The sequence below is a fragment of the Nothoprocta perdicaria genome, unplaced genomic scaffold (assembly GCF_003342845.1).
Source record: "Nothoprocta perdicaria isolate Ctin4 unplaced genomic scaffold, notPer1 scaffold_62, whole genome shotgun sequence".
Taxonomy (NCBI): Eukaryota; Metazoa; Chordata; class Aves; order Tinamiformes; family Tinamidae; genus Nothoprocta; species Nothoprocta perdicaria.
In genome coordinates this window covers 1,924,636-1,937,725 of record NW_020455888.1, presented here as the reverse complement: position 1 = coordinate 1,937,725, position 13,090 = coordinate 1,924,636, and the positions used below count along the sequence as shown (strand labels likewise).

Genomic DNA, 13,090 nt, shown 5'->3' with positions numbered 1-13,090 from the left:
ATGTCCTTGTGGATGTTCTCACACATTTGCTAGATGTGTTTGAAGGCAAAACCTGAATATTGTCCTGTATTGTCCTACAGCAGAAGACAATTACAGCTAGTAAATCRATATTAATTTTCTGCCATAAGTGCCTTAGCATTCTCAGTTAATTGTTGTTGATGATAAAGGTCTTGTTTTGAAAGGTCATGGTTAAGAATATGTGCGTGTGGGCTACCCTAACTGGTATAATCAAGGAGTAAAAAACAACTATCTCCTTATGAATAATACTAAGGTTTTAATAACTATTATAATCACTGGAAGAATGACTTGTCGCCAAGTACTTGCTGTCAAATGCATCCTGATGGGTGATTATTCTGGACAATGAAACTCATTATTGTATTGATTTTTGACATCATTGTATCTTGGATACTTATTACAACCACCAACATTCTGTAGGATGGCCTCTATGGCACATCCTATGGCATGGTAGGATGGCACAAGGAGATAGCTYTATCTCCTTGTGCATGATCCAGAAAAGAGACTATACAACAGCTAGGAAAGCTTCTTCTCCAATTGCATGTCCTGCAGAGAACACAGACATGCTTCTTGCATGATTTCTGTGGGAGCTAAGCAGGAGATATAGTCCATCATGTACTAGAAAATTATAGCTTTGAGACTGGATGGAGAAAAGAGATTTTATTTATCTAGTGTGATTGGGAAAGAAAATGTTTCTTCTCTCCTCCGTCTACACGAATGATCCTGCATGGAGGACTTTATTCACTCATTCCTATGCAACCTTCACGTAACCTGCATATCTGCTCATCTTCAAACAAACTGCAACCTCTCAGTCCATTTTGGGGCCTGGAGTATATGGAATCAGGATTTTAAGATGAGGCTTGCCTGAGACTTTACCACTTCCTCAGCTTTCTTAGAAACACCATATAATTGCAACTGCAAATAACAAAGCATTTCTCTGTACCAATGTTCTCAGAGCGCAGCGCAGCAGATCAAAGGGAACAGAGCAATGCCTCGTGTCTATGGCTGTGTTTAACAGATTGGAAGAGTAGTTTGTGAATGAGTCAGGAAGGAAACTGTCTGCTCTTTTTATTTGCTCTGAAAAAACATTCTTATACTTGCAGATAAAACAATGTGTTATTTTTGTATCAGAGATAGATGAATGGATGGTGGAATCCAAGGGCTGTCTTTAAATAATCACAGCCCTTGTTTGGTTTGGAAGCTCTGCTTGTAGGGCTTTCTGAGGAGAGGAGCRACATTTTTAGGAATGTCAGAGCAAGATGTCCATTTGTTCTTGGCTGAGGAACTGAAAAGGCAACAAATCTCAAAGGAAGGGACAAGAAGAGCAAATGGCTGTCATAGCACCCGACAAGGAAGAGGAGTGGGTTCTTAAATACATATTGATGGGAGCTTTTGGACACAGGAAGTTCAGTCTATCTTGTGCAGCTCATCTTCAGGATCATGCCTGGCCACTAGCTGTTTGCACTGATCTCCAAATAGTCAACTTTTTACCTGAAACCTTCCCATTGCTTCTCCATGTGAGGACTTCTTGCACACTCCCCCAGGAAAGTGTCCTTCACACATCTAGTTACAAAGGTGGAGCACCATCTGAGGTGTATGTGGATGAAGAGCATATTTTACAGATTAAACTCACTTATGTGACGCACATTAAAGTTGATGCYTGACAACTTTATGTGGTCCTTGCTGATGAGAAACAAAAGCGTCATATTTATTAAGCATTCATTCAACTATTCTGGCATTATGAAAAGGGTATTTGTTTTCTATATAGCTACCTGTTTGTCTATCTATTTACCTTTGCATCTCAAAGTGCTGTTTGTATCTTATGGGCCTCTCATAAGGTACAAACCCATGAGTTTGTATGAGTTGCTGAAGTTGCTCAGAATGTTTCTGTTAATTTTATTAAGAATTTCCTCAGTTGCTAAATGAGATTCCACCAGCATTATATGGATAACTGTAAGAGAAAAGGTCCTTATTACTGTACATAAGAGATCCTGTACATCAGGAACTGCTTAGGCTGCTGCATCACAGGTTGGAAGTGAGCTCAGGGCAAGCTCCAGTGCAAAACAGGTCTATCACTGATCCTAGAGTAGATCAGCAACGGCTTTGTCTGGCCAAGTCATGAAAACCTGCACAACTGAAAAGTCCACAGCCTCTTTGGACACCTGTCCCAGTGCTGCACAGGAGGTCACACAGCTAAAGCTGGGACAGACCACACTGGTATAGCAGGTGGTGGTCACTGAGACCCTTTGGATGCAACTGAGAGTGGTCTTGGCACCTCAGATATTATTTTTTACTGGTCTGCACCTGAAACAGAGCTGCACCTGGACCTTCCGAGTCTGAAGTCCTAGCTGTCCTAGTCCAAAGTGGAGAGCACGGCAGCCCAAGGCCTAAGCAGAAGAGTGATCTGCCAAAAGTGTCACTCAAAGCAGATGACCCTGCTCACACCTGAAGGGATCTGCTGGTTAGTTTGGGATATCTCCCCTCGACTCTGGTCAGCAGGAACTAGATTTTACTGAGAGAGAGAGGACATGAAGTAGTGGTGTCTACTGCTCTCTTTCTTGTCTATCCCTGCCTGACTGCTTCAGTCCCCTTCTCCTTGCCCCTCTGTGGTGCTCTAAGCACACACAGAAGTGAGAGAGGGGCCTGGGGGAGGAATAGGGCTGCTTGTTGTAGATGAGGCAAATCTGCACAAAGGGACAAGTCTTTGTGTGGCTGGGGTGGCAGAGGGATGAAAGTCCCCTTGGAGCGAGGCTGGAGTCAGAGATCCTTGGCTACGGTGTAGGGAGACTGAGAGCTCTATTCATAGTCACTCCTAACCTTTTTAATTCTCAGCCCTTTTATGTGTTCCCATTGCTTTCTCATTCCTGTAGACCTCCTCACTCTCCTTCCCTACCTGTTTTACCCCAATCAGATTTTTCTGCTACTCATCTGAGAGGTTTTCAGCCAGCTCTGACAGCCAAGTTTTTCACAAGACTGGCATTCCCAAGTTTAATAACCTACCCCACTTCCAGCTTGGAAAAATGCATTCTTGCTGCCTACAATCCCACTGACATTTCAAAGGCAGACCCTTCACATCATTACCTCCCATGCGGCACACAAGGAGACGTTGGAAAGTTGCTGCCTTTCTCCTCGGCACAGGCTATATTGTATCTCATGGGTTTTGTGAGTCCTGTCATATGGAGCAACAAATGAACCCTCAGTCCCTCCAGGTTTTGCTGAATAAATGTCAGAAACTATTACTTGCCATCTGCATGGATCCTGTTCAGACGCAAGAGAAGAGTATACATATGCAAATGGAAAGCCTGATGCCAGAAGACACGCAAGCTGTATTAGGCTGTATCATTTTTGCCATCATTATGTCCCATATCTAAATTAAGCCTTTAAAAAATACTCATACTTTTGAAAATTTAGCAGCTCGTATGTTGGGGAAATAGATATTGTTTAACCTGCACTTGCTAGTTGCAGTAGTATTTTGGCTTCAACAAGATTTATTCTCAAAGCTCCAGGTTAGACATGCCTGAGGAATCTTAAATATAGGGCATGAACACAAATCTGATTATCACTTTTAAGGAGGGAAGATATTATGCTCGTTAAGCCACAGCTACAGGAAGCAATTCAAGCTGGGAACAAAGCTCTGTAGCCTTGCTTAAAATCAGGCAACATCTCCCTCCGATTAGGAGGGTGCCCACCAGTGAGACATCAATCATCCAGTTTGCATTTGTCAGGAGCTATACGGGGTTTGAAAACGCTGCAAGGGCAGTTGACAAAAACACTGTGAAATCATGTTCAGAATTGCTCCCTGTCCTCTCCTGTGTCCCAGGAGGGGGTATCAGAATAAGAACAGAGCATGAGCATTTTGCATCCACTGCCRCTTGGATGGAGAGAGCACTGTGGGAAGCGAGACGTTTTGACACAATCTGCAAAACTGCTCTGAAACCATTTTACAAGTCCCTAAGAGGCAATCTGAGGAGAATTTTATTTGGGATTTTTTGAGGATCTTTCAGTGAGCTCTAATATTCTCCAGATTTCTCAAGTTCATGTTTTCTTGCCGCTCCATTTTTCTGTGGTTGTTGCTGTTGTTATTTTTCTCCTTCTGCGTTTAATTTGCTCCCCGCTCTGGAGAGCTTTCCTGGCCTCACAGCAGCCTGACTCTGCCAGCTGCTGCTGGGGAGAGGGGAGGTGGGTGCCCCCAGGGAACCTGGGCTGCATCCCAGGAGTGCATCTTGGGGCTGCCCATGCTGCTGGATGGACACGGCACTGAGGACACCTGTGCTCTAGTCGAGCTCAGCAGCTCCRTGCATGACCTGACCCATCCAGACCACAGGAATGAGAGACTGGATTCACTGATGTCTATAACAGCATTACCACCTGGCTTGCTTCACCTCCTGCATCTCAAGGAAGGCTTGAGTTTTTACCAAAAGTACCAAGAGGGTGCTACAAATGCAGCCCCTTTTTTTGCCATGTTCAGTGCAATGGTTTTGTTGAGGAGACCATTTTTTTCAGACTCTGTAAGCCAGGCCAAACACAGATTAATACCCCATTGAAAAGAAACTAGTCCTTCCTGGTATTTTATTTTAATGGCAATCAAAAGTAACCTGCCCCTGTTTTGCAGGTCATGGTCTAAAATGCTTGCTGCTTGGTTTTCCCAGGCACGTCGGAGAGGTCAAACCTGGAGCTGATAACACTGACCTGTACCTGTGTGGCTGCGACGCTCTTCTGGCTCCTGCTGACTCTCTTCATACGCAAGCTGAAGAGGGTAAGACCAGGCTCAGGGCTCCTGCTTCCATCTGCCTCCCTCTATATTGGAAAATTCTTCCCAGACCACTGGGATCACAGAGACCACAAAAAAAAAAAAAGAAAACAAAAAAGAAAGAAAAAAAAAAGAAATAGATTCACTTACCATTGACCGTAGATCACTGTGCAGTTAGCCAAAGGATGGCTGGCCTGGGAAATCGTGACTCAGGGGGCTAAGAAATGAGTGAGCAAAGAGGCAAGGGCTGGTTCGGGAAAAGCGCTGGGGCTCGGGAGCATTGGGTGCCTCATTCCCACCGAAGGCGTTCTCATCCTCCTTGCACCCGTGGGAGTTTGGCATCGTGATGTCTTTGAAGATCTGAGTGAGCACGAATGACAAGTCTTCCCAGAGCCCAGTGAGGTCTGGTTTGTCTGCTGTAATTACATCACTTGCAAAGTGCTGTTTTACTGAGGCATGTTTGGTGGTGCAGTCCCTGCTACAGATGTGGCTGTATCAGCCGGAAAGTGCTAAGTGTCTGTGTGGTTGACCCTACCTCTTGCTCAGGACCARCTGCGATGGTTTAAATCCCCTTTGTACTGACAGCACTTTGGGTGCATGAGCTCCTACACGGAGAAGTTAAACCACAGCAGCTCTCGTGTGTGGGAGATACAAATCTTCACCAYGGTAGGAAGCTCTCAGAGAGACTTAGAGGAATGTTGGAGCAGTGGGGTGCACTGCAGGACGTAGGGCAAGGAATGACTGCACAGACCCCCCCTCCCCAACCCCAAATCTCAATAGTACTGAACCCCCTGTCCCCTCAGCTTTCAGCACTCCTTTGCTCACATGGAATGGGTACCACAGGCTCTGTGGCCTGGGTCACCTCCCAGCCTCCACAATATGTTCCAGCTGGCTTGGCAATAGCTATAAACATTAACTGCAGCCTTCTGGACCATTTTATCTGAACCTGGATTAAGGCCTGACTATATTTTAAGTTCTGCGCTGAGAACTTCTATCACCTGAGAGGAACCAGGACCAGGCCTCTCTAGCAGGGCTGCACGGCAGCAATCGCTCCTTCTGYCTTCCCATTACCAGAGACTTTCCTAAGAAGAGACATAAGGGAGTTTGGGAGAGGGAATAAAACAGAGGTGAGCTGAAACTCTAGGGAAACTTCGCTGCTATAGAGAAACTACAAAGCAAGCAGGACCACTTCTGGCCACTCACCATTAAAGACAGAGCAGTTCATAGCAGGACTGCAAGACTATGAGCTCAATACTTGGAAAAAACATAATGAATTGTTAATTTCTTTTTTTTTTTTTTTCAAAACCTAGCATTTGTGTGTTAGGTTAGATAATAAAAATAWTCATTCTTGCTACAAAGCAAGGAATTTTAAATACATTACATAGTGATAAATCTTTCCAGTTAATGCTCTATGTTTAGGGCTTCCTCTGTGTTTCTGATAGAAACCCTTACTCTTACGGATTTATGTCTGGAATTAGCTCTAAATTAAATTTCATATACAAATGACGTTGCCACAATGGAAACAAACCAAAAAAAAAAACTTTGTGCTCTTTGAGAAACGTCATTTTATTTAAGCCTGCCTGACATAAATACAGAGAAAYAACTGATATACTTAACCCTTCTTTATCTTTCAGAATGTTGTTTCAAAACCCAAACTGTGCCAAAGATTTGGCAAAGAAATGTAGGAACCTCTCAGCATCTTCCTGCTCCTCTACTGCTTTTTCTGGGATTGAWCATCTCCAAAGCTGTTCTAGAGCAAACATTAGATCTCTTATATAAATATTTAATCACTTCTTGTGTCAAGAAAATGTCTAATAGAATAACAGTCTAGATGCTCTTTGAAGGAAAATGGAAAAGGTTTCAAAGTAGATAAGCATGGGCTGTGGAAAACTGAGATGAGATTCATCTTTCCACACTTTCCTCATGTGAAATGGATAATCCATTTGTTTAGCAGAAACTGATTTTCTTGAAAATTCACTTTTAAATCAGCTGTTTTAATCTAGGTATTTATTAATTACACCAGACTCCAATAATTTCAGAAATGACACATAAGAAATCAAAAATTCTAAAAATGTATAAACCATTTGCGAAATGTATAATGTCTAGTCTTCTGGCGGCTATTCTTGCACAACTTCTAACCACATCTGACCTATCTTTGCTGGGTATAAGGAAGAAATAAACACTGGCAGTTGTGCTCCATCTGTTGCATATGGCCACTTCTGGCTTTGCACAATCATGAGGGAAAGTTATTTTTAAGAAGAGTGTTTAGTCATTTTCTGAAAATATTTCTCTTAACTATGCAGAGGGCCTGTATCAAAGCAAGTGAGTTCTTCATTGAAGAAATTGCTATGTCACATATGAGGAAAGGTTGAGGAAAAGGTTTATTTTGCATAAAAAATGGGTTGTAATACTGAAATAAATGAAAAGAAATTTTATCAGACATTCAACTGTGAAATGTACAGCCATGTGGATAGAAATAGCTTGGTACCCTTGATTCAAGCAAAAAGATGCTGACAGGTATCATCTCTTTTTAATTTTGCAATATTCTTTGTTTTATAGCCTTATTCTTCTGAARTTAAGACCAATTACTTGTCCATCATAATGGATCCTGATGAAGTCCCCTTGGATGAACAATGTGAACGTCTGCCTTACGATGCCAGCAAATGGGAGATTGCCAGGGAAAGGCTCAAACTAGGTAATATCAGCATATGTCATGTTGAGTTCGCAGCTACTGAGTGAAAGACGTTTATATCTGTAGGTAAAGGGGAGATGGAGATATTTTAGGCACGCAGCACAATATTCTGCTGGGTTAGGTGTGAGCTATCCATGGGAAGTATTATTTTTCCATGACTAAATTATAGCATCTAGGACTGACTGGCTAACYGCATCTATCTCACTTTCCATATGTGTATTCAGACTCCAGACAGGAAAACTAATATACAGCCAGTAATCACTGCTCTGTATTTTTTTTGCAAACTGAGTTGCTTACGGCAGGGAATCAAAACAGGGCCATTGCAGAGGTTCCTATCGGCCCCTTGACCTGGCAGCTTCTCTCTGCAGAGCCAGGAGCCTGGCCTTTGGCACAGACTCTAAGTTTCTTCCCATGTAAACTAATTAAGTACTCACTTGGAAAAAGGCCACTGCAGAAATGGATCCTCATAGATCTTCCTGTAGCCCTCAGTGTTTCTTCCTTTCCTCCTCTCTCCAAGCCACTCTTTGTTTTCCCTCTGCGCTGCAGATTCGTAGTCATCCTTGTTGGTGCAGCATCAAGTGCAAGGATGCTCTACAAAAGTCCATGCATAAGTAAAGATGGAAACTTTCAGCCTGCAGGTAGCTTGCCTACAGACCCCTGAGTAAAGGGCATGGGTCTGAAAGCCTTTTTGACTCGGTTACTCTACTGTGGTGCTAACTGGAAGGCCAGGAGAGTCAGGACCGGATTTGGGAGTTGCGGCATCTCTCCAGAAACCACACAGCTTTTAACAAGAGGTTAACATTAACATATCAGTGATAGGCTGTTGCAATAGTGCTGTTTGTTCTTTCAGGCATGCAGTTGTACAGCCAGGGCTAGAAAATCCCAGCTTTGTGACGGGGACTGTAACAGATTCCTCCTGTCCTCCAGGGATCAGGGACAGAAGGTGATCAAAACACACATGCAGTTGGGATCACGTTTAATTTGCTCAGTAGAAGTCATAAGGTGATCAGATATGGATAAGGAGAGCTGAAATATATGGCTACTAATTATAGTTTTCCCACACACTTCTGGAAATGCTGAAGCATAACTTTGTTCTGAGTGTCTTCTTTCCTTCAGTGATGGATCAAGAGTTCAATGTGCAGACGATGTGATCTCTGCTTTATATGCATTTTATTTGTGTGTAAATCCCACAGAAAAACATAAATAAATTTTTTAAAAAAAGCAGAAACAGAACGTAAACATTAAGAAAAACCTGGATCTTGCAGGGTTTGTATTTAGAGCTTGGAGGTGAGGAACAATGACCTGAGGACAAGTTAAAAGTGGAAGAACTGGTGTAAACAAGCAAAGAATGCTGACAATGAATGAAAACCAGATTCTGAGAAGCTGGGTATGTGCACTATGCTAGATTAGCTCAGTGCAAGTCCTGCTTACATGGCAGTTGGCTCAGTCTTTGCATAACCTTGGCAGCCTCCTAGGATTAGTGTCTCACAAACACAAAATGTGGTTCTATGTATTCTTTTAGCATATTTTTATTTAGAAATGCAAATCCTTCCAGCATCTGATAGGCTTGTTTTTCTTTTTCCATTATTTATCTTCAAGGATACATATTTACTGTAACCTTTGTAATGTAACTCTCTAGCCTTTTAGCCTCAGCTTTCTATGTTCCTCATGCACACATGCACACAGCCCATTGGTGTGATGCAATGCTTATATAACATGATTTCCCCTTCATCCATAAGAGCTACAGACTCACAGAAAATTTCATATGGGCACCTCTGAAGCCAGGATAATTATCATTCAGTTTAGATTAATGTGATCATCCAGTTTAGGTTATTGTGAACAAGATCAAAATGTCATCTATTCATAAGACAGAAACATTATGGTGCTATAAATCATATTTGTRTGGCTGGGTATAAGCCTATAGTCCAACAAAAGTGTTTATCTACCATGTATTTCTCACCTTACAGTTGGGTTTGACTCATAATTGGTGAGAGCTCATACCCTGCTGAAGCTGTGGCACAGGAGCTTGCAGGATTATTGCTGCATGGCTCCAGGAAGATAACAAACACTGAAGGGGTAAACAGCACCCTGAGCTCTGCTGCCTTCTAACACCCTGCAGATCCAGTGTCTGACACAAATCAGCCTGTTTTTCTTTGCTCTTGATGCAGAGAGCTTTCTATTTAACATAATGGAAAATATGAAGTTTCCACTATGGGGAAAGCTACATGACTCAAACTACATCACAGGAACACAGCAACAAATACACATTTTAAGACTCTGCCTTCCCACGTACAAGGAGAGAGATATCTGCTGGTCCTTTTTCCTAATGCCCCAATCCAGCAACTTACCTGCTTAAGTACAGCCCCATATTTAAGAATCCTGAAATGAAAGCCTGCTGATTCAAAACTCCTTAGTTGAATGGCCTGTTCACTTTAATGGGTTTGAATTGTCCCAAGAAATTGAAATGAAGTGCAGCAAGTTTAAAGAGAGCTCTGTGCTTCCCAGGTCTGGATATAAATGCTGCAACATTTCATAACTGAGAGCTACACAAAACCCAAATGTTGTAGTTGCTTGACGTCTGTGATAAGGCAGCACATCTTCATTTTCTTCTATTTAATTGCTCTATTTAGTAAGTTCATAATTACTTTTTGTGTCAACCCATAAGTAGCTTTTGCATGAACAGTACGTTAGAGCTGGGTTTGCCCTGGGTGCAATCTGCATATTCAACCATGGAGCTCCATCTGTTGATGCTGAAAAGTGGTCCTATTCTACACTAAGGTTTTGTAGGATCCAAAACAATAGAGGAGCAACAAAGAGCAATACATCAAGTGTTATTGCAGTTTCCCATTAAATCATAATTGTTGTTTAGAGAAGGAAGTGTTGTTTCCAGTGCTCATTCTCATTTATGAAAGGCTAGCAGCTTTATGAGCTAACTGGTATGTTTTCCAAGTAGTGACTAAGTAGCCTATCTTGATGAGGGAAGTAAGTTAGCACTAATGGAAACAGATTAAAATTGTGCATTAAACACAAGAGTGAATTTTACATTATCTCAGACTGTAGTTTCACCTCGTACAAACCACAAACTGCCAGTCCACTAAGGACTAGGAGCTCCAATTCACCAAGAAAGTTGAGACCCTGCTGTTAATACTGCTTTTCTTATATGCCTCCTAAGTGAACAAGCAATAACTGGAAGAGCGGGTGACTTGTAGACCTTTAAAATATGCGCTGATTCTCTTGTATTTATATGTCAAACTCTAAGCCCCTCAGGTCCCAATGCTCAACTCTGTTGATGGTTTTCATTCACATAGCTTAAATTCATGGCTTTTATTTTCTGTAATGTTGCAACACTTTTGCGCATCTGGGGGTGAATAATATCCTAGGGGGTGGTTGGTTTTGCATATTCCACTTCATGTTTCCATCATTGCCTTGATGTCATACGCTGTTTGCCTTCTAGCAGCAGACAGAGAATTAGAGTTTAGATATATAACTCACAAAATGCAGTGTCTATTTATTTTAATTTAGAACTGACAGTTCTTTTTGTCCACTTGTGAGTGTCTGGATGGGAGTCGTCTCTCACTTAGCTTTGGATAATATAGATGACTGAGTCAGAGCTGGTCAAAGAGGCACTTTTGAAAATGATTCTGCTAAGATGTTAAGATGTTCTGTTTTCCTGTGTCTATCATAGCATAGGGAAATTGTCCTATCATTATGGCTATGTCACATGTGCATATCTGAGATATATATATGGCCTTAGTGACACATATTATTCTATGGTTTTGTGTAAAAATATAGTCATATTTTCTGCTCTTTTTCTCTACCCTACAAAGTCTGTGGTTTATTTTTGCTAGCCAAGTAGATGCCTAAGTTCTGCTGGAGGCAAAATACAAGCAGAAACTAGGTCCTTGGATTTAAAATGTGTTGCTAGTTAATATGCTGACAAGATCTCTCCAATCAGAACTCCACAGGTCTGGCCTGTCTGTGTGAGAGTTTTAAGAAATTCCCTGCTTCCAACACTAAGGAATCAAGAGTGAGACTGCAGAGATCATAGGATAGGCATTAAGCATCATAAACTTTAAAAAATAGTAATAATACTCCAAGAGCCTAACCTGATTCTGAGCATACAGGAAAAGGACATTCAATTTTACTGAAGCTCATCAAGGGATTTTATTGAGGTTACCTGTTTCTTCGCAGGGACCTCTAGGTGCTTTTCCTGAGGTCTGTGCAGCAGCAGCAGCATGATAAGGATCTCACAGTGGCCGTGTCAGCATCTGCCCTTGGACGTGTGGAGGCATCACACCCATCATGAGATAACCGATGCCTTGTCACTCCATGTCTCGTCTCACTGAATCCCTTCAGAGCTCATTGCACAAGGCTAAGGGCCTCATTTGCTCAGATTTGTAGTTTCTGGCCATTGCCTAACCACAGGAGCTTGTCAGGGAAGTGCATGAGGAGTTTGCAGGCAAAATTCACGGACTGCACTGCAGTCTCCTTGGGATGAAGGTTATCTTAAGGCACATTTTGGGAGAAAGAAGGTTTTCACTTGTGAAAATTACCCAAGTCTGTAGCAATCTGCAGCTTAGGCAGCAGCCACCATATGCTGCAAACGCACCTAGCACTGTCCCAGCCTGCTGCATGGTGCAATGTGCTCGGTAAAGAGGGGTAACATTTTCTGCTAGCAAAGATAAATTGAAAAAAGAGTGTTGGAAGCCAGTGTACATACAGTGTGAATGGCTGCATTTGCTTAGCATCACTTTTAATCATATCATTTATGCTCTTCCATGACTCTGTGACTGTCTTCCAGTTTGTCTGCTTAGTCTTTATACTTTTTTTTWATTTTCTTTTATTCTTTCAATAAAAGAAAAAAAAAAAAACTACCTGATGTGGCAGTTTGTGAATATATTTTTAGCACAGGACATGTTTTCCAATTCATTATCAATTAAATCACTTGCTGATAAGATTTCTTTCTTACCAGTCCCATTTACTTTCTTTTCAGGAAAGTCACTTGGACATGGAGCTTTTGGAAAGGTGGTACAAGCATCTGCTTTTGGAATTAAGAAATCACCAACTTGCAGAATAGTTGCAGTGAAAATGCTGAAAGGTACCTTGCTGCTAAGCTGCACTGAAAAGAAGATGCTCATCAATATCATGTCACACTTCTAATATGATTTTGTCAAAAGAAAGACTGTGTAATGCTATGCTATACCATAAAATCTCCGAAGCTTCAAAAACGTGTGCACCAAGTTTCAGGCCAACTTAAATTTTCCAGTGAAATGGTAAATGGTGGAACTACAAAAAAAAAAAAAAAAAAAAAAAAAAAAAAAAAAAAAAGAAAGAGTAGTATTGCTTTTTTTCTATTTTTTTTTAATATGGTTCCAGTACTTTAAATACTAGACAGAATGGAAGACTAAATTTTGCAGATTCCATAAGGATAATTAGATTTCCTGCATATTCTCTGGTGCATCGTTATGTTATATTGACCTTGTACTTAGCATGTAGCAAAACTAGCTGAAGCATAAGGCATCCACCTTGATTTGACAGCACTTAGGTGGAAGATTCCTTATTTCCTGTGATCATCAGTTTTAATGATTAATCATCCCACTGTTAAAAATGGGTACCTTATGCATAATCTGCAT

General features: G+C 41.6%; 1 protein-coding gene across 1 annotated transcript in view; it reads left to right on the top strand.

Moving 5' to 3' along the window:
• FLT1 (fms related tyrosine kinase 1) overlaps positions 1 to 13,090 on the top strand; it is a 109,684-nt gene that overhangs the window by 77,706 nt on the left and 18,888 nt on the right. Inside the window, exons 16-18 of the mRNA XM_026049819.1 lie at positions 4,665 to 4,771; positions 7,325 to 7,460; positions 12,451 to 12,555. Of these exons, the coding sequence (XP_025905604.1) occupies positions 4,665 to 4,771; positions 7,325 to 7,460; positions 12,451 to 12,555 (348 nt within the window). The remainder of the gene's footprint in view (positions 1 to 4,664; positions 4,772 to 7,324; positions 7,461 to 12,450; positions 12,556 to 13,090) is intronic.